The following is a 26067-nucleotide window of genomic DNA, read 5'->3' on the forward strand; positions in this document are numbered from 1 at the left end:
CCACCTTTATCAACCACCTTCTTTGAGCTATTAAGAATAATAATGGGGCCGGGCGTGGTGGCTCACTCCTGTAATCCCAACACTTTGGGAGGCCAAGGTGGGTGGATCACTTGAGGTCAGGAGTTCGAGACCAGCCTGGCCAATATGGTGAAGCCCCCGTCTCTACTGAAAATGCAAAAGTTAGTCGGTTGTGGTGGTGGGCACCTGTAATCCCAGATACTTGGGAGGCTGAGGCAGGAGAATCACTTGAGGCTGGCAGGTGGAGGTTGCAGTGAGCCAAGATCATGCCACTGCACTCCAGCCTGGGCGACAAGAGTGAGACATTATCTCAAAATATAATAATAATAATAATAATAACGGACATGGTAATGATAATAAGAGTAATTTTTGACTTAGGCAATTGTTTTCTCCATCTTATACTAAATATGACGTAAAACATCTTTTGAAACCTTTTAATTGAATTTCTATAAGAAGGCTTAAATTTTTTATAGCAGTTTTAGGTTCACAGCAAAATTAAGCAGTTAAGAGACTTCCCCTATACCACTTGCCCCTATACATGGTTGGCCTCCCCCGACTATCTACATCCCACCCAAGAGTGGCACATTTGTTACAATCGATGAACCTCATCATGACATCATACCAACACTTCATGATCACCCAAAGTCCATAGTTTACGTGGGAGTTCTGTCTTGGTGTTGTACAGTCTGTGGGTTTTGACAAGTACATATCTTACATCCACCATTATAATATCATACAGAATAGTTTCACTGCTCTAAAAATCCCTTTTGTTCTCCCTGATCATCCTTTCTTCTCCTGTTTTACTGAATTTTAAATTTAATTTAATTTTATCATATAAGCTAAGTAAGAACAGCCTGCCTGAAATGTAAAAGTAGTTCCAGTTAGAGTTCCACTCCAAAGCCCTCCTAAACAGACATTCTAGAATAACCACTGATTACATTAGCTCCTTTGATCATCTGTCCCTCTATTTCAGAGCTGCTGTGTTTAGCACAACTGCCCCAAGTTTATGTCAGGGTCTGTGGCATTAGATCCTGCAGTTTCACATCTTGTTGATCGCCAGCTTCCTTCTCCCATCACTCTTTGGCCACCCTCATCTTCACAGAAAGCTTGGAAGTTTCTGAACAGATTCACCTCTGTACTCCTAACGGCTGGGGGTCTTCTGTGGTCCAGATGTCTGATTATAATAGAAACAGACCTGTTTGCTTTTAGAGAAGCAAATGTTTTCTGTGTTCAACTGAGCTTGTAAAATTTCATTAAGAAACTAATCATTAGCCCTGATTAAACAAACACTGCATGCTTGGCATGAATATTTTAACTTCCTATTTCTAAGCTGCCTCAGCCTTCTCAAGTACTGATTGTCAGCTGGGAACAATAATTTTCCTGCACAGTTTATCACTCTATCATCAGGGAATCTCCACCACCTCCAGTCCCATCAACTGGGGAAGAAAACTAAGGCTCTCCCAGTGCCCCAAACATGAAGCCACTTCTCTGATGCTCATTAGAGAAACTTTCACATAAATAGAGAACCTCACTGCTGCCTACTCTAATACAGGAAAGAGACTCTAAACTCTGCATCTCATTTTAATTCAACTTGAAATTGCCACCAGTTTCTACCCTTCCATATTTGCCTTCATGAACATTTCAGACTTTTACAAAAACCTGATTTCTTTTTACTGATATTAAAAATACATATGAAAATGTGTTTAGCATTAAGCATTTATTTTCAAGTCTAAGAAAGATCAAAAGAGATAAAGATGCACAAAGCTTAAAGAAGTTGCTGCCAGTGACTCAGTCATTATTAATATTGCTGTAGGCACAATGAATAGGAATGGTGTTAGAAAGATTTTCTCTAGGGAAGACTACATTATGACAGCATTTTCCAAAGTATGTTTCTCAGAGTCCAGAACAAGTCTGACAAGTGTTTAGGAGGGAAAGAAAGGGAGTTTTGTGGCCAAGTAAAATAGGGAAGCACTTCTACCACAAATTTCCTTGTATTTTAGTGATTTATGAGGTACACTGTCATATTAAAGGTTCTGAGAATTCCTACCATAAAGGAATCTGTTTAACTTTCTTGAATACCGTGTTTCTCAATGTCATTTGGCTTTGAATGCCTCCCTGTTTTTTTTTTTTTTTTGGAAAGAGGGTCTTGTTCTATTGCCCGGGCTGGAGTGCAGTGGAATAATCGTGGCTCACTGTAGCCTCAACTTTCTCGGTTCCTACAAATCTCCCACCTCAGCCCCCTCAAGTAGCTGGAACTACAGGCACACACCACCATGCCCAGCTAATTTTTGTATTTTTTGTAGAGATGGGGTTTTGCCATGTTGCACAGGCTAGTCTTGAACTCCTGGACTCAAGATCCACCAGCCACAGCCTGCCAAAGTGCTTGGATTATAGGCATGAACCATGTACCTGGCCTCCTCCCTCTTTTTTTTAAAAAAAATTTTAACAGCTGGGATGATCCCTCAGAACCAGTGGAATATACCTTGAGGCACACTGCTCTAGAATTAGAGTCTCTGGAATAGTCTGTGGCAGTGGTTCTCTAACTTGAGTGTGTATCAGAATCCTGGAAGGCTTGTTAAAATACAGATTGCTGGGCTTTACCCTCAGAGTTTCTGATTTGGGAGGTCCAAGGCAGGGCCTGAGAATATGCATTTCTAGTAAGTTCCAGTGATACTGATGCTTCCGGTTGGGGACTGCACTTTGAGAACCATTGGTCCATGGTCAACTGGGGGGAAAACAGAAGTTCTGGAGGTGGGAGTGGGGTGGGAGTGGAGTGGAATCCCACAATCCACTGCTACATAGCATGCAAGTAAATTTATTCATTCAACATATACTGACTGAACCTGCTATGCACCAGGCACCATGACAGGTGCTGGGGTTGTATTAGTGGTGGACACAGGCCTGGTCCTTGCATTAGGAGCTTATAGTGTAGTAGAGAGAAAGGAAGTAAACAGGTAAAGGAAATGAATGAATAGGTACTTATAAACTGAGAAGACTGCTATGAAGAAAGCCAAGTGTGCTATGATACTAACGAAAGGTAGTTAGGAAAGGTCTCTTCAGGTGGCAGTGACATTTAAGTCTCACAGTCTCATGGCTGAGACTGGCCATGAGAAATTGGGGGCCATGAGAAGATTGGGGGGAATGTTTCAGGCTGGATAAAGACATGAGCAAAGGCCCCAAGGAGGGCTAGGGGAGAGAGTGCAACTTCCCAGAAGAGAATTAAGGCCAGTGTGGCTGGAGGAGAGTCAGGGAGGGGGAAGGTGGAAGAAAAGGAGGTTGGAGAGAAGACAAGAAAAGGGCCAGTCATCAGAGCTGAGTGAGGAGTTTGGATTCCACTTAAGTGCACAATGTTCTGGTGAATATTTTGGAAAGTCACTCTGGGTGTTGTGTGAATTACAGATTGTGACAGGGAGAGTAGAAGCTGTGAGAACAGCAGGAAGACCGTAGTTGGGGTCAGGGCAGAAATGATGTGCGTGAAGTAGGGTGTTTGCAGTGGCCATGACGCCATGCACTCATGAGCTCTAGGGGGCGCCACTCACGTGGATTACGGTACTTCTACTGTCTACTTGGGGAGAGCTGCAGAGTGCTTCCAAGTGTGTCATGAAGGTAGACCACTCAGGATTTGATGATGGATTCAATGTGAGGGGCAAGGAAGAGAGAGCATCTAAAAATGATTCCTGAGTTCCAAGCCTGAGCAATAGGCAGGAGAAGGGGAAGAGCTGGAGGAGAAGGAGCAATTCATTTCTGAGAAAGGAGACAGAACTAAAGAGTTGCTTTGCAGGGGACAGTGAAGTGACTATTGCCACCATTATTCTGCAAATATAGTAATTGGCTGTTTGCTGGTACACAAAGGAAATGATGATGGGGTTTAATAAATCTTGTTGTTAGAGAGTCCCCTGTATATTTTAATAATCAATGACTTCCTGGTTACCCTGAGTTTGAAAATAAATAAGGCCATTTAACACTAAACATAATGTTGTCTTTCTATAATAATTCAGAGAGCACTTCAGAATCTCACAGAGACTTTTACTATTGTGGTATAATAACCACCCCAAAATTTAGCGGCATAAAACAGCCAATTGATGATGCTCATGGATTTTGTAGGTTAAGAATTCCAACAGGCACAGTGGGATAGCTTTTCCCTGTTCTCTGGAAAGATTTGTCAGCTGGGGTGACTTGACAGATGGGGGCTGGAATCATCTAGATGTGACTTCACTCACATCTCCGGTGGCTGATGCTGGCTATCAGCCTGAACACTTCTATGTGGCCTTTCCGTGTGACTAGGGCTTCCTCTCAGCAAGGCAGCCACAGGGTTGTTGAACTTGTGACAGGGCCGCTCAAGGTTCCAAAGACAAGTCATCTTTGCAAAACGCTTGAATCTCTGAATTATACATTACGGGTAGCTAAATTCATGTTCTGCCTAATAGAATGCTAGATAAGAAGAGACAGCTCTGCTCAACATGCTGCCTGTGGGATAGTCTCACTCTGAGGGAAGAAGAGTACGGTAAAGGGGAAGATCTGCATGTTTTGCATTAAACCAGATGATAAAGATCATCACTTTGGCTGGAAGACAGTCATGCAGTTAACAAGTATTTTTTCAGTTTCTTCCACTTGCCCAGCCCTGGGAGGTGAAGCAACCAAGTATAGTTCATGCTTATTAGAGAATGTTTGTAAATTAAGACATATAAGAACAGTCTTGAATTATTTAAAAACATCACCTGGATGTAGATTTCCTAAAACTCCTGCTCTTAGATGCATTCTGGCGGGCTTCATTGACAAAGCAACAATGCATAGTATTTTCTTTAAGTGTAGGAATTATTCTTGATTTGGGTTCTGGGAAGTCTTCGATGATTGGAAGATACTTGTCTAAGATAGATGGTCTAGCCCTTAGATAAGATCTTTGATGTAAGGTATGTTGATTCCAAAAAGGGGAATATAGACATCTTAGGAAGTGTGCCAGATGATCCACTGGGGGCAATGAAATATCTACTTCAATCTGTTTTGAAAAAATTAAAATGTATATTTTATGTGCATCTTATTGCATATTAAATATGATAATATAGTGGTGTGTTTATGAAGTTTATAAGTGACTAAATAAAAATGCGTGTGTTCAGAAAGCCTTTTTTTTCTTTTGGCTGACTGGTTGCAGGCACTACTTAAAGGCAAATATCTTATCTTATTTCTACCTTATAGCTAATGCTTTTCAAACTTTGATGTGCATACACATCACCTGAGGAGGCTTGATTTTTCTCAGCACAGCGCAAGAGTGACTGGAATTTGGGAAATTGATTTACACAGTCTAAACTCAGACTGGTTTATAAACAAAAATACCATATGTATTAATTTCTATTAGCTTAAAAACTAGACCTGTCACTTATGTATGTTATGCTTTTATTCTTGGACAAAGTAATTTCTCTCAGGATACTAAATATCACATAAGAATTGACTTGATGAATCTTGAAAAGAAAATTTTTGATTCCTAAATGGCATTTGCAAGAAGTCAATATACCCTAGTGATAAGTTATCACTAGGGTGAGCATTGATGGCTAGAGTGCCTAGTTCCAAGTGTGGCTCTGCTGTCTACCAGCTATTATATGACTTTGGGTTTGGTAATTAATCTCTCTGTGCCTCTATTTCCTCATCTGTAAAATGGGGTATCCTAGTTCCTACCCATTCTGAGCATAATCCATGAAAAATACTTAGAGCAGTTTCTGGCACATGTTAGAAACAATCGTCAGTGATTCTTCTCTATTCTAGGAATCTTTCTAAGGAATTTACTTTCTGTCTAGAATCAGCAAACTAAATTCCGTAGCCACATCCTTATCACGTAACATCCTCTTTTCAATATTCCTCACTTTCATTTGGTACCTTTGTCATTTAAGTATCTTAAGCGCTTATAGAACAGGGATCCTTACTCATTCATCTTTGTATCCCTGGAACCTATCACAATGCTTGGCTCTCAAAAGCTGCCCATAACAGTTTATGGCATTACATGTCCTCCAGAGCATATCTTTGGATTGCAGTTTATTGGGTCCAAATTGTGTTGCTTTTGGCCAAAGGCATAAGCATACTTAGAAAGAAAAGTACAGATCCTGCTTGCCAACTCAAAAGCTTTCAGAATCCAGGAGGCAGTGCCATTGTGTAAAGAAGGTGTTAGGAAGTGGTGGGGGTTGTACTGAATTGGACCATTCATGCCCCATTAAAGATATTCCGCTTTAGATTTTACAGACCTCTGTAACAGTCAAGCAAAATCTGCAGGCAGATTTGAGGTTCAACTTTTAAGCTCTGGTATAGGTTAAAACAGGATATTGGAACTTACAAACATGTTTGTTCCCTCTACTAAAGTATGAACTTAAGGGCAAGAACAGTGTCATTTCTCTGTCTCAACTTGCCTGGAATCTCTATGTTCATTGTAAAAATTATTAGAAAATCCTTCTGTTCATATCATAAAATGAGTCAAATCATTTACATTATCACTATGTAAATGATTTTGGACTAAAATAAGTCCAAGTTTAAAAGCTACCACATACAAATAGATGCTCATAATTACTATTAAACATTTCTTTCATTGCTTAGGTTGTAGGGTAAATGGTTCCTGATGCTATACATGGCAGCATCATATCTCATCAGTAATGCTTCCACAAATTCTATTTTATGGTGTTTGCTCCCAGGAAAACTTCAGCAGTTGGCTAACTTATCCATCATCTTCTAGACATGGAACAGCATTTTCTGAGCATCTCTAGAGCTGAGTGCCTCTTACATTTGGCCTTCTGGTTCCCAAACTCTATTCCTAGATGCTTACAGGTACTTGATCACAGGTACTTGATCACAGGTAACCTGAGACCAGAGACGCTTCTTGTGACCCACTCACTGTGGTCATGCTCACTCGACCTTTCTGTCACCCCTGAAATTACAAGTGGCTGTGCCAGGGATTATATTTTGTTCACTAAAGATGACAGGCTTGTCGGGTTAGCTCCTCTGTCAGGAGACACCTCCCACGGAGTCTGGCACGTTTCATTTTGTTCCTCTGATCCTGAGCATCTCCAGTCATGGGATCTGTTAGAGAGCATGTTTACCTGGCCCTTGGACATATTCTCCTTCCTCTTGTTCCGATGGTGCCATCTTGTTTACCCTGGAATCTGCTCAGTCTTTCGAATTCAGCCAGCCAGCCAGAAGGGGCGTGTTGAGGAAAGGGTGAAAACGTGGGTTAAATCCTAATGGGCAACATTTGCTGAATGCTAACCATGTGATAGGCACTATGCCAGGTGTTTTCTAAGCATCATTTCATTCCATCTCACACAGCTTCAGGAGCTAGGGAGGATGATTCTATTACCCCCAGTTTACAGACAAATAAACAGTAGTTTAGAGGAGGGTCTAGTAACTTGCCTAAGGTTATATGGCTCTAAGTGGCAGGGGCCAGGGTTTGAACCCAGTTCTTCCGCCGCTAGGGCCCACTAGGATGTACTGCCATCCTCAGAGATGGCTAAAAACCAAGGTAGAATAAACTAAATGAAAAAAAAAAAAAAAAAAAGCCCAGGGAACACAGAGGAAGGGACAACCACTTCTGAGAGGCATTGCTGGGAATGCATGGAGGAGGCTGAGGGCTGGGCTGCAGAAGATGAGGCTGCAGGCCCGACTGAGCGGAGGCTTGGTGGCGAGAAAGCGGGCGTCCGGGGCAGGAGGGGCCCGCGACCTGGGGCCGGGGCAGGGGTCGGGGCGCGGGAACCCCGCAGCAGCAGGGGAGGGCGCTCACCACGCATGCTCCCGGCTCCGAGCGGCCGCGAAGCCCGCCCTTGTTTCTTTCCCACCCAGTAGCCGCTGTGGGGGAAGGGCTCTTCTGAGCGCTGCTCTTCAGCGGGGGGAAGGGTGCGACCTGCCCGATCCCACAGTGTGGCGGCTCTCAGAGAACAGAGGGGCGCCTCAGACGGAAAGGGCTTCCGGTACCAGGCCCCGCCAGGGAACTCCAGGGACCCCGCAGCTGCGCCTGCCTCCCCTCCCCACACCCTTGACCTTGTGCTGCCGGAGAGGGGTGAAGAACCGCAGGCACCAGGGGGTCTTGCTACCCAGACGCTATGGGAGGTGTCAGAGGCCAGGCCTCCCAGGACCCGAGGAATGTAGAAAGCCCCCACTCAGCCAGGTGGGAATAAAGGACCCTCGCCCCGCCCCCCCCCCCCCCCCCCCGGGAATGGAACTTCCCCATCAACTCTGGTCCTCGCCCAGGGACAGGGCTGGACCAGGATTGGGCCTGCAGCACACCGCAGCCTCTTAGGAAAGCCCATCCTTCTGGGAAATTCTTGAGGGACTGAGAAGAGTAAGGATGCCACGTGACCCGGCTTCCTTTTCTTTTTGTACTTTCTGAAGCACTTGGATGGATCCAATCCCCAACTGTAATCTCTTACACCCTCACCTTTTAAGAAATAGTGTTGGCCGGGCGCGGTGCCTCATGCCTATAATTCCAGCACTTTGGGAGGCCGAGGTGGGCGGATCACTGAAGTCACTGAGGTCCAGACCAGCCTGCCTAGCATGGTGAAAACCCGTCTGTACTGAAAACACAAAAATTAGCCGGACGTGTTGTCCTGCGCCTGTAGTCCCAGCTACTCGGGAGCCTGAGGCAGGAGAATCGCTTGAACCCGGGAGGTGGAGGTTGCAGTGAGCCACTGCACTCCAACCTGGTGTTAACCTTCTGCTCCCCAGCCCTCCCTCCCAGCACTGGGCCTGCCCTGGCCTGTTAAAGATCACCAGCCCACTTCTTCCACTTTCCATGACTGTTATAACATCTAGATTTCCTATGCTTGGAAATGTTCCACACCAGTAGTTTCATTTTAATGGGAGCCTCTAATCTTTTCACGCGCATGTTGGGGCTAGCCAGAGACTACTAAGTAAATGTCCCACATCTTTAAAAAACTCAGTGCTGGTTTCCTATTCCACAAGCCACTTGGCCTCCCAGGAACTGGCACTGTGGGACTGGTTGTGGACATAATGTCACTCTCCAGGGATTGTTGCAGGTTGAGGTCTCACAGAAACCAAAACTGCGCAGCAGGCAGCCCTCATAGGAGGGGACACAGGTGAGCACAGGTGAGCATCGTTGCTGTGGAATGCTAACCCAGCCTCATACCTTCTTAGGAAGCCTGTTTTTCTTACCCACTGGGTAAGTCAGGTTCCAGTCATGGCTCTAATTGAGAACAACAGAATTGATAGGAAGCCTGAAGGGCTGACGGTTCTGAGATGGTCAAACAGCCTTGAAACAAGGCCAAGCCCTGCCTGTGATGGACTGAGGCGGTTGCTGTCTTCACTCAAGGTTAGGGTGGGTGAGAACCACAAAAGAAACCATGCCATTGATTCCATCCAGACTCTAGTAGACAACTGGTTCTCTGTCTCACCACAGAAACCTGCAGGTCGCCCTCATATAGGCAGACGCTTTTCTTATTGTGGCATAGGCTTTGATAAAAAGTTTAAGATGGATTAATATGTTACTTCTTTCTATTCCTGCAAGACATATATTGAGCACTGACTGTATGTCAGATGTGTTGTTAGGTTGATACAGAGATGAATAAGACTGTTTCTGCCCTGTACCCATAGCCCAGTTAGCGGGAGGCAGAAAAAGGGAAGCAGGCAGTTAGATGTGATGGTGCTGTCCAGAAGCCTATGGCATGAAGGAGGGGGTGCAGGGTGGAGAACCAGAAGAGGTTTCAGAGGAAAGGACACTTGAGCTGAGTGTGAAAAGACTTTCGAGTGACCCAAAACTCTTAAATTAGAGGCTCCCTGTTTTGTGGCTTTAAAATAAAACATTGTCCTTATGTCTAATGTCCTTGGTTCTCAAGAGGGAGTTTTGTGCCGTATTCGAAAGCATCACACTTCTACATTTCCATCTATCTGAGACTCGCCTTTTGGACAGGAAGGCACCACTGCCAGCAGTCTTGGCCTTGGTGGGAAGAAGGTAGAAGGACCTCATTAGGTTCATAGAGGAGGATATACTAATTCTTAGAAATAAAATGGTGCATAAGAAGTAGACCAAAGGTCATAGAGCTCTGATGGTTTTGTTCAGTGGCATTCAGGGAATGAAGCCTCAATGTCTTGTCACATTTAGGGTGGGAAGAGAAATCATGTCGGAACAGCTGTGCTTAAAACATAAGCATATCATCTTGGGGGTGAAGTTGGGGAGTGATCTAAGATAAGCGTTGACTTAAGGACTATAGAGAGGAAAATGCCACATACCAGAACACACTGTGGACTAAGGCATTCAGCCAGATGGATCACGAATAGCAATGGGGTCTCCTGGGGATTTCAAGACTGAGTATGAAGCACACCAGTGACTTGGGGCTGGTGGAAAGAAGGTGGGTAATAGAGGAGCAGACCCTCCAAGCCACGAGACCATAGCATGGTGTGAGCTAACCTTCCCTATCTAGAGGAAGTGGAAGTCTGATATGCTAGAGAGATATGCCTGGATCTGTTCTATCTTGAGGTCAGATTGCCCAGAGAGGGACACAAAGATTGCTAATCTAGAGTAGGCCCCAGGATCCTCAGCTGATTGAACCCCGTGTCCTCTAGCCATTATTTTATAATTAAATGGAAAAAATAATCACTTTTTCACAATTTGATATGTAGACCACTTTCAGAAATACATATGGTATGCAAAGCAAGATACATTTAAATTAAAAATTATTCACTTCCATGAACACATAAACACAATAGAGAAAAGATAATAATTGCAAGCAAACAAGCCATCCAAATACATATTCGTGTTTAATCCATCCATGGAATGCCATATCCCTGTGTCCTCTCTGGTGCTGAGTGTATGAGTATTTGAGATTTTTGTAGGAGAAGACTCTATTCTTGCATTCTTTATTCTCTCAGAGGCAAGAATTTCAAGTGTGGATTCTAGGGGCTCTTAGCCTGTGTGAAAAAATGCTAGTTAGTCCTGAAATACAAAGCAATTTAAAGTTGGGTTGGGGAAAAACATCCATACAGTCCAAGTTTATGAGGGCTAAATGCATCCCTAGTGATCATTTTTTTGATGGGTGTGCTCAAGTATGTATAGGTTTGTTTGACATTGCCCTGGAGGTAGAGATGCATCTCCCATAACCTTTATCTCCGAAAAGTGCGGTTACGTAGCCATCTCCCAGTTCTGGGAGCACTCATTTCAATCTGTAATGAAGGGGTTTGGAAGTCTGCCATTTTGAGGTCTAGCCTCACTAAGCAGAATACTCCATTAGGAATCTTTGTAGTGTGTTTGGTTTTCTGTCCCACTGGCTCAATTTAGAAAGGGCATAGACGAATACTTCCTTTTTTGTTGATACAGAAAGCAGCCCCCTGGTTATCTGCCTGAGGACCTGTAATGAGTCTGTGGTGGATTTACTTCTAATTAAGTTACTAAGAAGGGGCTTCTATTGATAACATAGGTGTCTTGGCCTGCAGAATTTTCTTGACAAGTGTCAGAAAGATTTGGCGAGGATGTTCTGGCTTGGGGATGCCTTATTTGAAGGTTTTCAGCTTTGGGTGAGGAGAGAAAGGGTACAACATTCAAACCCCCAGGGAAGCTCCCATCTGTCCAGTTTTAACCAGATCTGACTCTGCTCAGATATTGAGACTAGATGGGAAAGGAGGCCTTCAGGGCAGCAGGGATATATTCTGAGCAGGGAGTGAGAGTCACTGATATATAGGTATTTTAGGGGGTTCTACCAGAGGAAGAGACTGCTGTGGGTCCTATGAGATTAAGGATAAAGAATGTAAGGCCCGACTCTAGAGTCTGAGAGAGGCTTCAGTTACCTTTGGGTTGGGATAGGACAGGCTACAATGGCCAGGATACAAGATGCAATGGTTGACTACTTCATGGAGGGGAAAGGAGGCAGGCAAGCACTGCTATTGGCTGGCTGTGGGCAGAGTAAATGCTTCTACTTGTAAACAAATATAATTTCTTGCCTGTAAACTTGTTCTCCCCAGGGATCTGTCTGCATCTCCTTATTTTCCTCTATAGTCATCAAGGAGAATTAAAAAAATTGGGATAAGCCACAAACATGTCATTGATAATAGTAGTAATAGGAGCTAATACTTATTGGACATCTAATCTGTGCCTGCATGTAGGTAATCCTATTTTTCATTTTACAATGAAAAAGAAAAATGAGTAGTCAGACAGGTTGATTTATTTACTTAAAGTCACACAGCTCATACGTGGCAGAGGAGGGATTCAAAGTTGGGTCATTCTGACTCTAGAGTTTTTTTTTTTAATGAAAGTGCATGCATATGTGTGTGCGTGTATGTGCGTGTGTGTGTGTGTGTGTGTGTGTGTGTGTGTATGTATGTCTATCCTATAGTCCACCTGATAAGAAAGATCAGAAAGAAAGATTTAGGTAGAACCAAAAGCCTCCAAAATACTGTGAGGAGCATGAAGCAGTTTCTTCCTTAGAGAGGAATTCTTAATGGTTAGTTAGTGCCTTACACAGTGGTGTTGAGAGAGCAGAGGATGTGGAGTCAGGAAATCCAGGGTCACCAAATATTGGTGTGTGACTTTGGGCAAGTCACTTAACTCTGAGTCAACCTTAATTCCTGTCCTGTAAAATGAGGACAATAATACCCACTTGATCAGTCTGTCTGGATTTTCATAAGAATCAGCTGATGTACTATATAGACCAGTACTTGGCAAGTTTATGAAGCACTAGGCAAATTACAGTTTTGCCATGTTTAATCATAAATGTAATGTTTTGTCATTCTCAAAAAAACACACTCACATATCAATTATTCAAAACCTACTATAAGATATTGAAGGCTTTGGATAGGAAATAATGTCCAGTGCTTTACTATTTGTGATTACTTAAGAAAAGCTTTTGCTAGAGCAGACCTGTTTTTTTTTAAATAGGAAAGTCTTTCATTATTTACAAGAGGAATTTTATTTTCTTGTTTCTAAACTGCAAGTCTTGAAACACAGTCAAACAAAGTAGAAAGTGAAGAATGCCCATAAAATTATTCACCCAGAGATAATTACTGTTAACATCTTAGTGTCTTGTGCTGATCTGGTATCTTAGGGCCAGAAAACTGCATTAGTGATTTTTATTTTTATTTTTTTTTTAATTTTTTTTTTTTTTTTTTTGAGACGGAGTCTCGCTCTGCCGCCCAGGCTGGAGTGCAGTGGCCGGATCTCAGCTCACTGCAAGCTCCGCCTCCCGGGTTCACGCCATTCTCCTGCCTCAGCCTCCCGAGTAGCTGGGACTACAGGCGCCCGCCAGGTCGCCCGGCTAGTTTTTTGTATTTTTTTTTAGTAGAGACGGGGTTTCACCATGTTAGCCAGGATGGTCTTGATCTCCTGACCTCGTGATCCACCCGTCTCGGCCTCCCAAAGTGCTGGGATTACAGGCTTGAGCCACCGCGCCCGGCCGTGATTTTTATTATGAGTATTACACATAAACTCTATTTCTAAAATATCCGCCTGGAGGTTCAAAAAACTTGGAAAGAACTACCAATCATTTCTGTTAAAATGGTTTTCTGTGGACCACAGAAACTGTTCTATATATAAGCTTTTGCTTTTCATTCCAGGGAGTGCAAAGGAAGAAGGGGGAACCCCATAGCTAGGAGTTATTGTTACGTCCAGAGCAGATGCCTTTGAGCATCTCCTTTCATTGCACAGTTTCTTTCTGTTTAACATTTTCTAACACCGTGTGTGTGTTTGCTCTTTGCTGATGGGTGTGTTAATCTAGCATTAGTCTACTGTAATAGAATGTCCCCTGCCTGGAGTCAAGAAAGCAAGATTCTTTCAGGCTTCATAAAGGCAGGGACCCTGTCCCTTGGAGGCTGCTGCATCTTCAGGTCTGAGCACGGTGCTTGGCACATGGCGGATCCCCAGTAAATATTTTTGTCTATTGTATGAATGAAAGATTCCACCATTGCCATCAAGAGCTGTGTGACCTTCAATCAATTAAACTCTCCGGATGTCTCTGATGCCCTTCCAGTTTAAGTTTAAATATTTTATAATCCTAGCTTCCTCTCCTGTGATTTTGATCCTGACACTGTATGTTCATTTATCTGATGACAAATTTTCACCATTACAGGGGTGAAAAACTAGCAGCTGTCTTCTTTTCAGCCTTTCATCAATAGGAGATAGTTTCCCAGCTGATTGTTATTTTTTTGGGTTATCTGCCGCTCATTAATCTATGTTTGTTTAATAAATTGGTTAATGAATGAATTAAAAGAGACAGTGAGCCTGTGGTGGGGCCCTAACTGAAACTAGACTTCTCGCCTCACTGGTTAGAGCAGTTCCAATCTGTGGGTTTCCTTAAATACACTTAGCAGTAAAACATTCCCACCATGTGTTCAAGAATTACGACTTGAATGGAAAACTTTTCAACAAATGCGTTAAGTTTAAAGACACTCCTTAATATGCTCGGGGTCATGCACAGAACAATTGTGAACTTTATTAGCTTTTAGGCTGCGGGGGAAGGTGGTACTCTGAAGACCTGCTTTGGTTTTCATCAGAAGCTCCTGATGATTGTCTTGGCAGTGGATGGATATATATTCCTGTTTCGCTGGCACCAAAGCACAGCGTCTTGGCCAGTTTTTCATTCTGTGGGACTTAAGGACCAGAACCCTTTCCCATGTTCTGTTTCCGCTGGCTCTCAAGAAATATTCGTGGCCAAGTGATATCAGGGCCTTACAGATAGTTGGTACTTCATCAACTTTCCCTAGTAGAGACCCTTTAAAAGGGCTTCTGTCACTTGGGAATGTCTGGGCACAGTGGTAAGACCCCAAGGGTCCTATGTCAATCCAGTGCTTCCATGTTGTAGTGTATCCAAAGGTTAGGGATAAACCATTTGCCTTCCCACTTATACTTAATTTTCTAGATTTATTTTCTACATCCTTACTCAGTGCACATTTGTCAAAGGTTTCATTTAGGAAACAAAAAACTTTCTAAGAGATTTTGAAGAGGAATCTTGGTTATGCCTTTTTTTTTTTTTTTTTTTTTTTTGACAGAGTCTCACTCTCAGCCAGGCTGGAGTGCAGTGGCACAATCTCTGCTCACTGCAAACTTTGCCTCTTGGGCTCAAGCAATTCTCCTGCCTCAGCCTCCGGAGCAGCTTGGATTACGGGCATGTGCCACCATGCCAGGCTAATTTTTTTTTTTTTTGTATTTTTAGTAGAGAGGGGGTTTCACCATGTTGGCCAGGCTAGTCTCGAACTCCTGACCTCAGGTGATCCACCCGCCTTGGCCTCCCAAAATGCTGGGATTACAGGCATGAGCCACTGCACCCGGCCAGTTGTACCTATTTTTAAAGCCTGTAGATTTTGATCCAATAGGCCATTCTTTTGTGAGAACTTCACTTTTACATCCGTACATGACCAGGACATAACATGAGCTGTCTCTAAATTAACTCACTATTGGTTAATTCGATTTTGCTATTTCTTTTCTTCTATTAACTGAATAAATTTTATTGCTTAGGGGTATTTTTAACTTTTAAATATGCCTTTTTTTACTTTACATAAGAGCGAGAATGTATTTTATTTGCCTGCTTATGTATTTATGAAACCGCTTTATTGAAATATAATTGACATACAATAAACTACACATATTTAAAGTGTATAGTTTGTGAAGTTTTGACATAGGAAACCATTGCCATGATTGAGATAATGAACATATCCAGTGCTCCAAAAGCTTCCTTGTTCTCCTTTCAAATCCCTCCCTGCTACCCCTCCCAGTCTCTCCCTTAGGCCCCTCAGACAACTGCTGATCTGCTTTCTGTCACTGTGTATTAGTTTGCATTTTCTATAATTTTATGTAAGTGGATTTATACAATATGTACTTTTTTGTGTTTGCCTGATTTGTTTCACTCACACAATTATTTTGATTCATCCATGTTGTGACATATATCCATAGTTCATTCCTTTTAATTGCTGAGTAGTGTTCCATTATGTGGAAATAAGTTTGTCCATTCATCTATTGATGGAAACTTGGATTGCTTCTAGTTTTTGATTATTACAAATGAAGCTGTTATGAATACTCATGTGCAAGTCTCTGTATGGACATATGCTTTCCTTTCTTTTGGGTAAATACCCAAGGGTAGGATACCTAGCTTATATGGTGGTATATGTTTAAGTTTTTAAGAAATTGCCAGACTGTTTTTCAAAGTGACTATATCATTTCCCACTCCTACCAGCAGTGCCTGAGTGTTATAGTTCCTCCACATCTTCACCAACACTTGGTATCATTAGTCCTTCTAATGTTAGCAATTTTAATAAGTATGTAATATGGCTTTAATTTGTCTTTCTCTAATGACCAATGATGGTGAGCATCTTTTTTTTTTTTTTTTTTGGAGATGGACTCTCACTCTGTCGCCCAGGCTGGAGTACAGTGGCGCAATCTCTGTTCACTGCAAGCTCCGCCTCCCGGGTTCACGTCATTCTCCTGCCTCAACCTCCTAAGTAGCTTGGACTACAGGCGCCCGACATCACGCCTGGCTAATTTTTTGTATTTTTAGTAGAGATAGGGTTTCACTGTGTTAGCCAGGATGGTCTCGATCTCCTGACCTCGTGATCCACCCGCCTTGGGTTCCCAAAGTGTTGGAATTACAGGCGTGAGCCACCGCGCCCAGCCCGGTGAGCATTGTTTTATATGCTTATTTGCTATCTGTATATCTTTGGTGAAATATCTGTTCAAATCTTTTGCCTACTTTTTAATTGGATTGTTTGCTTTCATAGTTATTTAGAGTTGTTTTCTAGATTCTAGATAGAAGTCCTTTATCCAATATATATGCTTTACAAATATTTTCCCCCAGTCTGTGGTGTATCTCCATTCTCTTACCAGTGTGTTTCAAGGAGTGGACATTAGTCATTTTGCTAAAATGCCATTTACCAATTTATCCTTTTATGGGTTTTACTTTGATGTCATATCTAAGAAATCTTTGCCTAACCCAAGGTGGAAAGATCTTGCCTATGTTTCCTTTAGACATTTTATAATTTTAAGTTTTACATTTAGTTCTATGATCCATTTTGATTTAATTTTTGTTTAGGATTCAAGGTATGGACCAAAGTTCCTTTTTAAAAATATGAATATCTCATTGTTCTAGGACCATTTGTTGACAAGGCTATTATTTCACCAGTTTTCTTTGCACCAATACCATATTGTTTTGATTACTGTAGCTTTATAATAAGCCCTAAAATCAGGTAATGTTAGTTGTCCAATTTTATTCTTCTTGCCTGCTTATGCTTTTTTACATACAAGCCTTTTGCCCTTGGGACTAGAGTATTTAGGGCAAGCATGCTAATTATAATGGAGAGTAACTTTCATTGTATTTACCAAGGCTTATAACCATCCCAAAGCCAACAAGAGTGTGAACAATGGAATCAGATCTGGTTTTGAATCTTGGTTCTACCACTTACTAGCTTTGTGACTCTGGACAGTTACTTGTCACCTCAAAATCTCAGGTTCCTCAACAGTGAAATGGGGATGCTCATATTTACCTCACAGTATTGCTTTAAGGATCAAATTTGAAAATATAAAATATCTGATAAAATTTTTGCTCAATATACATTATTTTATTTTTAGAAATTAGCGCAATAAAATATCCAGTGTCTAGTTATGTAAGGGAGATAAAATAAAAATGTCTTTGGCATTCTCATTTTTCTTATTTTATCATCATTTTAATTCTTGTGAGTGATTCTTACTTCATTCATTTCAGGAGTTAGATATCATATTGAGAGTATAACTTATAATTTGAACATGTTTAGAGATAGAAAATATATCTATATTTTCTACATGAGAAATATATATTCATGTTACATTCAAACGGATGGGTTACAATACCAACAGAGTGTGATGGTTGAATACAATTGTGTGGTGGTGGGAGCGTGTGGGGGCAGAGATTTGCTGTCACTTTTGAGGCATGGGAGGCAGCACACAAGGAAAATTCAGCTTTATGAGACAATGCATGCATTAGGGATGAATAAGGACTATAAATCTAAATTTCTCTCTTATGGTAACTTGGGGAAAACATTGATTCATTTCTGTTGTGTCTAGGTGAATACATAACTTGAATTTTCATTGAAAGTTGAATTAAACAATATAAAAAACTCCACACACAAGGAAAAGACTAATAACTGAATTTAACAATGGGTAAAGATACATATAGGCAGTTTGTAGTTGAAAAAACTAGAACATACCATGTCAAGCATAACATACTGGCAAAGAGTAAGAAAGCCAATAGCATCAGATATTGGCGAGGTTGTTAGGAAAAGGAACTAATACGTAACTGGTGGGAGTGTAAATTAGTAAAACTGTTAATACTTTGAAAGTTATTTAGTGATACTTAATACAATCGAATGTGTGTGTGTACCCTAATCCAGTGCTTCTTTTTTTGGGTATCTACTTCAGAGAAATTCTCACATGTATGCACTGAGAGACATGTACAAAGATGTACACTGCAACACTGTTTGTAATAGTGTTTGAATAATTAAAAACAACCTAATCCCTTCTCTCCTTCCCTCCTTCTCTCTCTCTCTCCCTCCCCCACCTTTCTCTCTTACACACAAAAACACACACATACAAATGCATACTTCAAATTATTTTCAGAACCATTTGCATTTCTGAAGATGACATCTTTACCCCTAAAGGTATTTTTTTAAACTAGAGTTCTGAAGGAGACATAGAAAAATGTTAACATGTTTTTGCAAGCATTCTTCCCATTTTGTGTCTTGTTTGGCTCCTATCCTCATGTAATTTGAAATACTTCCAAGGTACCTGTTGTGTGTATGTGTTCAGAGTTTCTTTAGACATCTTCTTGCCTCTAGTGATCTCTGTTCAATATCACATTAAGCTAGTTGGGCCTAAGTTGTCAGTTATCTCCCAGCTTCTTTAATTTTAGTGGGAATTTGGAAGTTTGAATTGATAATTGGAACCCTTCTCCTCCTCCTCCTTCTCCTCCTTCTTCCTTCTCCTTCTCCTTCCTTCTCCTTCTCCTTCTTCTTCTTCCTCCTCTTCTTCCTCTTCTTATTCCTCTTCTTCCTCTTCTTCTTCTTTCTTCTTCTTTTTTTTTTGGCAGGGTCTTGCTCTGTCACCCAGAACAAGATGGTGCATTAGAGTGCAATGGTGTGATCACAGTTCACTGCAGCCTTGACCTCTTGACCTTCTGGGCTCAAGCAATCCTCCCACCTCAGCCTCTCAAGTGTCTGGGACCACAGGCACATGCTATCATGCCCAGCTAATTTTAAAAAATTACTTTTAATAGAGACGAGGTCTCCTGGTCTCAATTTCCTGGGCTTAAGCCATCCACCTGCCTCAGCCTCCCAGAGTGCTGGGATTACATGCATGAGCCACCATGTTCAGCCCAAACTTAACTTCTGTATTTCATAGGCTTGTTTTCTTAATATTGCTCCATCTATCTGTCTTGGTATGTAAGATATTCATATATAGGGTGAAATGTTTGTTTTGGTGTATAACAGATACTTAGAATGCAGATTAGATCATGTATTCTAGCTGAGAATTTCCAAAGCATGTAACAATTCTTAATCTTCGAAACAGGCGTGGGGTGCCCTTCAGTCTGCCTGTCTACACAGTGTTTTTAGCTACCAGAATGGCCTCTCTGCCCATGTCAAACTCACTTTGCATGTACATACTTCAAGTTCCCTATTTTCTTTCATCTGCTTCTTCTTTGGTAAACAGACAACTCAACTTCCTCTGCCTGATCTCTCTGAGACATACTGCAAATTTAGCTCAGACCCCTGCTGGCTGTGTGTATCTTTGGCTATTCATAGAATGGATAGAATGGGAGGGTTTACTGTTCTTCCTTCTGGAGGAACCTGGGTCTTCTCATTTCTCATGCGTCAGAATCTGTCTGCAAAGGACTATGTGGAATTGGAGATACTGGGTGATGAAAAAAGACCTTCCTTTTTTTTTTTTTTTTGAGAGCGGAGTCTGGCTGTGTTGCCCAGGCTGGAGTTCAGTGGCGCGATCTCGGCTCACTGCAAGCTCCGCCTCCCGGGTTCCCGCCATTCTCCCGCCTCAGCCTCCGAGTAGCTGGGACTACAGGCACCCGCCACCGCGCCCGGCTAGTTTTTTGTATTTTTTTAGTAGAGACGGGGTTTCACCGTGTTAGCCAGGAGGGTCTCGATCTCCTGACCTCGTGATCCACCCGCCTCGGCCTCCCAAAGTGCTGGGATTACAGGCTTGAGCCACCGCGCCCGGCCAGACCTTCCTTTTTGTGGTGTTTGGACAGTCTTTAAAAACTATGCTGATGAGCCATTTCAGCGTGTGTCAATCTTGCTGTGCCTGCTTTTGGGTTATTTTCCCCTCTTGTATTCATGGGTGTTATAAAGGGCTATGTAACAATTCAACTGTTGGTCATCACAGAGAGTCCACTTGGGTAAAAGATGAAAATGAATGCAAATAATGCACTTAGCTTGGCCACTATAGGTTAATGCTGCTCTGGTCCTGCCCTGGTACTGGATTCCAATTTTGATCCAGGAACTACCCCTGAGCCAGCCTGTAAGATACAGGCTAGACTCTCTGACTGACCCAGAAGGCTGGCCCTTGAGGGCTTCCAAGATTCCCAGATAACTTGGAACCAATAGGACCTTTAGGAAGTTCTGGGCAAGATGTATTTAATTCCCAATTCAGAAGAGATTTTTTTTTTTTTCTTGTCAGTTAAGACTTACTGCCCAGGCCAGCGCGGATATGGAGGGGTTTGGGGGAAGTATTCACTGAGATATTTTTGTCTCATTGCATTTGATACGTTCACAAATCATTTAACATCATGGATATCACTATTTGCCACTTTCCTGCTATTGTTTTTATTCTAATGTCCTACATTTAGAAACCGATCAGTGGACTGCAAGTTTCTTTAGGGTGAGAGGGCTAGATATTTTAAATTTTGTATCCCTAATGTGTACCTCAATGTCTGGCATATAATAGATTCTAAATAAATATCTATGTCTAGATAATATGGCTGAATAAATGATTGTAAAACATACCCTAAAGTTCCTGTGCTTATTTTTCCTTTCTCCTCCCCTTTCTTTTTTTATTCTGAGTTTTGATCCCTCTTAGACCAAAATTTTAGATGCTATCTAGCATCATGTTTTGGTACTGCTTTCCATAATACTTGCTTCATTATCTCTTCCTCCAAATTTTGTTTGTTTTTCAAAAATAATGGGGGTTTCCCCCCTTACACTTTGTCCTTTGTGTCTTAAGTGAATTTAAATGTCATCCCTGTTCTTCATCTCATTCTTCTGTGATCTCAAGTTCTTGCTGGTTCTTCAGTCTTCTGACTCTTGCTTATGGTGAACATTTCCACGAGTCTTATGGCTTAGGCTTGTGAGTTCATTTTCAACGGAGATTTAATCAGTGGGTGTCTCAGGTTGACTGGATTGAGGGCATATCTATCCAGCTAGGTTTTGTTTCTTCTTCTAGGAACCAGGGGTATTATTGGTCTAAAACCTATTTTTTTGTACATATTTCAGCTTGAAAGTTCCTGGAGAAAAAAAAAAGTAAATTCCTAGACTATACAGGCAATGTGAATTCAAAGCTCTAAACCACATGAGGGCAGACTCTGGGGATGTGGATGCTCAGTGGAAACATTTTTATTCCACTACCAAGAACCTAGGACAAGGCATCTCTTTGCCATCTGCCTACGTGAGTGTTTGTCATTGTTTTTTTCCAAGTCCACTATTTCACTTCAGGAGTCTTTCTGCAAGGCCACTTCAAGGGTCTTTCTTTAGTTGGAGGTCGCAGTTCTAGTTCTCTGCCTTATCTCCCACTGCCTGCAAGTGTTAAGCCCCAAGTGCCTGGTGTATTGACCTATCCCTGCACTATAAGTTCATGTGCTTCCAGCTTGGGTTCTCTATTTACGGCCCCCCCCCCCCCATTTCTGGCCCCTTTCTATTTAATTTCTTCTAAGTTCATTTCAAACGATGTTTACTGTATGTTTGTCACATTTTTCTCATGATTTCTTAGGGATTGTAGTAGAAAGATTTTTAGACTATCACATGAACTTCTAAGATGTTGTTCTTGCCTTTTTTTTTTTTTTTTTTTTGAGACGGAGTCTTGCTCTGTTGCCCAGGCTGGAGTGCAGTGGTGCAACCTTGACTCACTGCAAGCTCTGCCTCCCGGGTTCACGCCATTCTCTTGCCTCAGCCTCCTGAGTAGCTGGGACTACAGGCACCTGCCACCATGCCTGGCTAATTTTTTGTATTTTTAGTAGAGACGGAGTTTCACCAAGTTAGCCAGGATGGTCTCGATCCGCCCACCTCAGCCTCCCAAAGTGCTGGGATTACAGGCGTGAGCCACCGCGCCCAGCCTGCTTTCATTTTTATAAAGAAAAAAGTTTCAGGTTGGGAACCAGGACACCTAATTCTTTGACATCAGTTTGCTGCATTGGGTTAAGTCATACAAACTGTCCTAGGCTCAGATTCTTTATCTTTTAAATGGTGGTAATAAGACTTAAGAACACAGTTGTAAAAGGTGTGACTCCCCTGATAGGAATGTTTTGAGATGGAGTAGTAGAATAGTTGGGCAGGTATTTGGAAAAAATAAAAATAAAAGCACTTAATAATAACCAACTAGATTTGTTTCTTCTTCTAGACACCCTAAGGATGTCATTGGGCTAGAACCCATTTTAACCAGTATTATTACTACTATTCTCTTTTCTCCAGAGCCTTCACTCTCCTTCTATTATTGCGTCTCCTACTCCATTAGTTTAGCTTATGGCAAAGTAGAATGGCCTTCTACCTAGGCAGAGGACATACTGCTACCTCCTGGCTGATTTCTCTCTATCCAGCATGGTGATTACTGTGGCTTGGTCATTCTCGCTTTGACTCATGATCAGGTGTTCCTTGTTAGAAGAGAAGGCGTTAGCAACCCTTGGTCAGTAGTGGGAATGCACTATTATGTTGGTTAAGGTCTTAATAGCACATGTGATTGTTTCTATATTTCTGCTGCTTTGGAGAACAAAAGGAGTACTGCCTGAATACAAGTCTTCTCTGCAGTTACCTGTCTGTGCCATGTCACTAAAGGAGAGTATCAATTCGCGTAGTTGTCCTGGAAACTACCAGAGACCTTTAAACACATGTTAACAGGAACACTGGGATTCATCATCAAGAATTTTTACAGTATTCATGCAACACACCCTTTTTATGTTATAGAAACTTTGGTTTGAACAAACTGTGTCATAAAAGGGGCCCATGGAATCAGCAAAACCAGTCATATCATGACAGGCCCACCAGATTTGCAAGGTAGGGAGGGATGTTGGAGTTTTCTTAGCTTTTTATTTGAGGCCAAGATCTCAAACAGGGTTGCCTTTGCTTCAGGTCAAATGAAGTCATAATTTGGGTTGGAATAGTCCCTGTTTAAATCACTTAGGCAGGGTTTAATTTGTTGAACCAAACCCTGAAACCAATTCAGTTCACAAAAGAACATATAATTACATAGCTTTTATCCAAAAATCCCAGTAGAAAATTTTAAGTAGATATAGCGAAGATTCAAAGGGAACATGAGGCTAAAATGGAAAATGCATCTAAGGATATCAATAGAAATAGAAAACATTTATGAAGATCTGTTCTCAGCTTATATAGTTCATTGCACAAATTAATACACTTGATTCTCAAATAAGTTAACATGATTTCAAATACTGAATCTTTATTTTCAAAGATAGGGTGATATATCTATAACAAGGTTGATTGCAGTCATGTATCGTACTGAATTTTCCAATGCATACTATTATTTTATAGTTGCGTGACTGCCCTATTTTCACTTTTCCATAGTAATTGCCTGCAGCCGTACACAGATAACATGAGTTTCCAGTGAATCCAAACTCCTTTTTGTCTACTTAATGGTAGTGCATTCTTTATAAAACCTACTTACCAGACTTTCTAACAAATAGACTGGTTTGAAGATCAATTCTTGTTGTGTCCCCTGCCTGCCATCTGTTTTAGATATTAGTGAGTCATGAAATGTCTAAAAGCAATAATCTGTGAAAGACAGAGGAAGAGCAGAGGGTCTGGATTGTCAGAAAATGGAATAATATCCTTGGGCTAATCAAGGATTGTTAGATGTATTAAATAATCAAATCATGAAAGGAATAATGATTAAAATCAACAGGGAATCCAAGAAACTTGAAACTAACATACATGCTAGTTTTAGGAGAAACCTTAAAGACATAGCAGATGGGCTTTGGTTACCGTTGCTATGGAGGAGTCAATGGAAGTTAGTGGAAGAAGCCATACATGTAGACTGGTTAGTTCAGCCAATTTATGCTGAGCACCAAGTATGCTGATACTATGGGGATAAAGAAGAGTGAGGCCAGTTCTTTACTCCAGGAAGTTTTCATTCTTGGAGGAAAGATAATCACACAACTCTCTATGCCAATGACAATAACAGGCTCCTGTTTGCCTAGGGCTTTATTTACTTATATGATCTTTAGTCCTCTTATCAGCCCTCTAAGGGAGATTTTATTATCGCCGATTTACAGATGAGGAAGCAATGCTTTTTTCCCTTGCATGTTACCATGCTGCCTCTCAGCACAATCAGTTCAATACCTTGCCAAAGATACAGACTGAAGTCTGCTGGGTAAAGGTCAGATCTTGACTATGCTATATGCCAGTGGAATCTTGAGGAAATTTTAAAATTTGAGCTACAGTCTTCTTATACATAAAACAGAGATAATATCAACCTTAGCTCTCAGCCTTAATGTCAACATCCTCAGAAAGGCCTCACTGACCACTCTTATTCCCATCTCCTGAATCACTTAATCCCATTCCGTGTTTTAATTTTGTCATAGCCTTTATCACTATCTGAAGTAATCTCATGTGTATCTAGTATACTATTGCCTGCTATACTATTGTCTAGTATACTAATGTCAACCTCCCCACTTGAATGTGAGTTTCATGAGAGCAGGGACCAGGCCTGTTGTAGTCATCCCTCTGTCCCCAGAATTTGGTTCCAGGCACAGAGTAAGCATTCAATAAGTATTTCGTGAATGGGCAGTGGTCCAAACAACAATTAACAAGCATAGAAAGGAGAAAATGACTGCACTTATGTTTAATGTCCTTGTGAACCATTCCACTATGTTTCCTTAGAAAGAAAATAAGTCATTGAAAGCTTTGAACTATGTTGTTATGGTAGGTTAGATTTTTTTTTTTTAACCATCCTGAAGGTTTGGAAATACTGTAAGTTGAAATTCATCAATGATGTCAATAGACATCAATGTATAATGGTCTCTCTTTGACCTCAGCTGGGCTTCAGTAAAAGGAGCAAGTGGGCAAATACCAAGCACAGACACAGAAAATGGAATCCTTTGTTATGTGTAACTATAGGGTATGTTGAGAGCAAATGCATAACCAGAAATTACTCGAATGTTTGGTGTTCATGCTCTTCTACATGCATTAACCACAGAGTGAGTGACACGTCTTACTATGTCTTCAAAAGGGACCTCCAGCTGCCACTGACCTGTTGTATGTCTTTGACGTTGTGTATTTCAGGATTCTGAGAAACGAACCCCTCTTCATGTGGCCGCATTTCTGGGAGATGCAGAGATCATTGAACTCCTGATTTTGTCAGGTAAATAACCACTATACTCAAAAGTCAATTGCAAATAAAATTTAAATAACCAATTTACTAGATTGACTATTACCATGAACCCAAGCAAAATTCCTTTGTTATGTTCATGGAAGTTTGTTTGATAAGCGATTTTATCTTTACACAAAGAAAAATGCAAGAAGTTGTTCTTATTGAAAAATGACTTCTCCAGTAACATTTTTATCTTGCTTTGAAAGTCTGTTTCCTGGCTGTCTAGTCAGGCCCAGCGTTGTAGATGAATTCAGTACATTTGGATATATTTTGATTTTTTAAATTATAAAAAAGGAAATAAAACTAGTTTAAAGTCTACATGAACATATACCTATACACACTATGTATAGTGAATATAAATACACACTACATAAACATGCTACATAAACACTATGTATAGCATGTATATACTATATATGCTAGATATATACATGCTATATAAACACTATGTATAGCATGTATGCACTATATATGCTATAATATATGCACACTGTATATATGCCATATATATGCAC

At 41.4% G+C, this 26067-nt stretch overlaps 1 protein-coding gene across 9 annotated transcripts in view; it reads left to right on the top strand.

The window, feature by feature from the left end:
- Positions 1-26067, top strand: part of ANKRD44 (ankyrin repeat domain 44) — a 354082-nt gene that overhangs the window by 142122 nt on the left and 185893 nt on the right. For all 9 annotated transcript variants that reach the window (XM_030916285.1, XM_030916289.1, XM_030916284.1 and 6 more), the window contains exon 3: positions 25465-25543. In XM_030916285.1, coding sequence (XP_030772145.1) covers positions 25465-25543 — 79 coding nt within the window. The remainder of the gene's footprint in view (positions 1-25464; positions 25544-26067) is intronic.

This window comes from Rhinopithecus roxellana, chromosome 14 (genome assembly GCF_007565055.1).
Source record: "Rhinopithecus roxellana isolate Shanxi Qingling chromosome 14, ASM756505v1, whole genome shotgun sequence".
Classification (NCBI taxonomy): Eukaryota; Metazoa; Chordata; class Mammalia; order Primates; family Cercopithecidae; genus Rhinopithecus; species Rhinopithecus roxellana.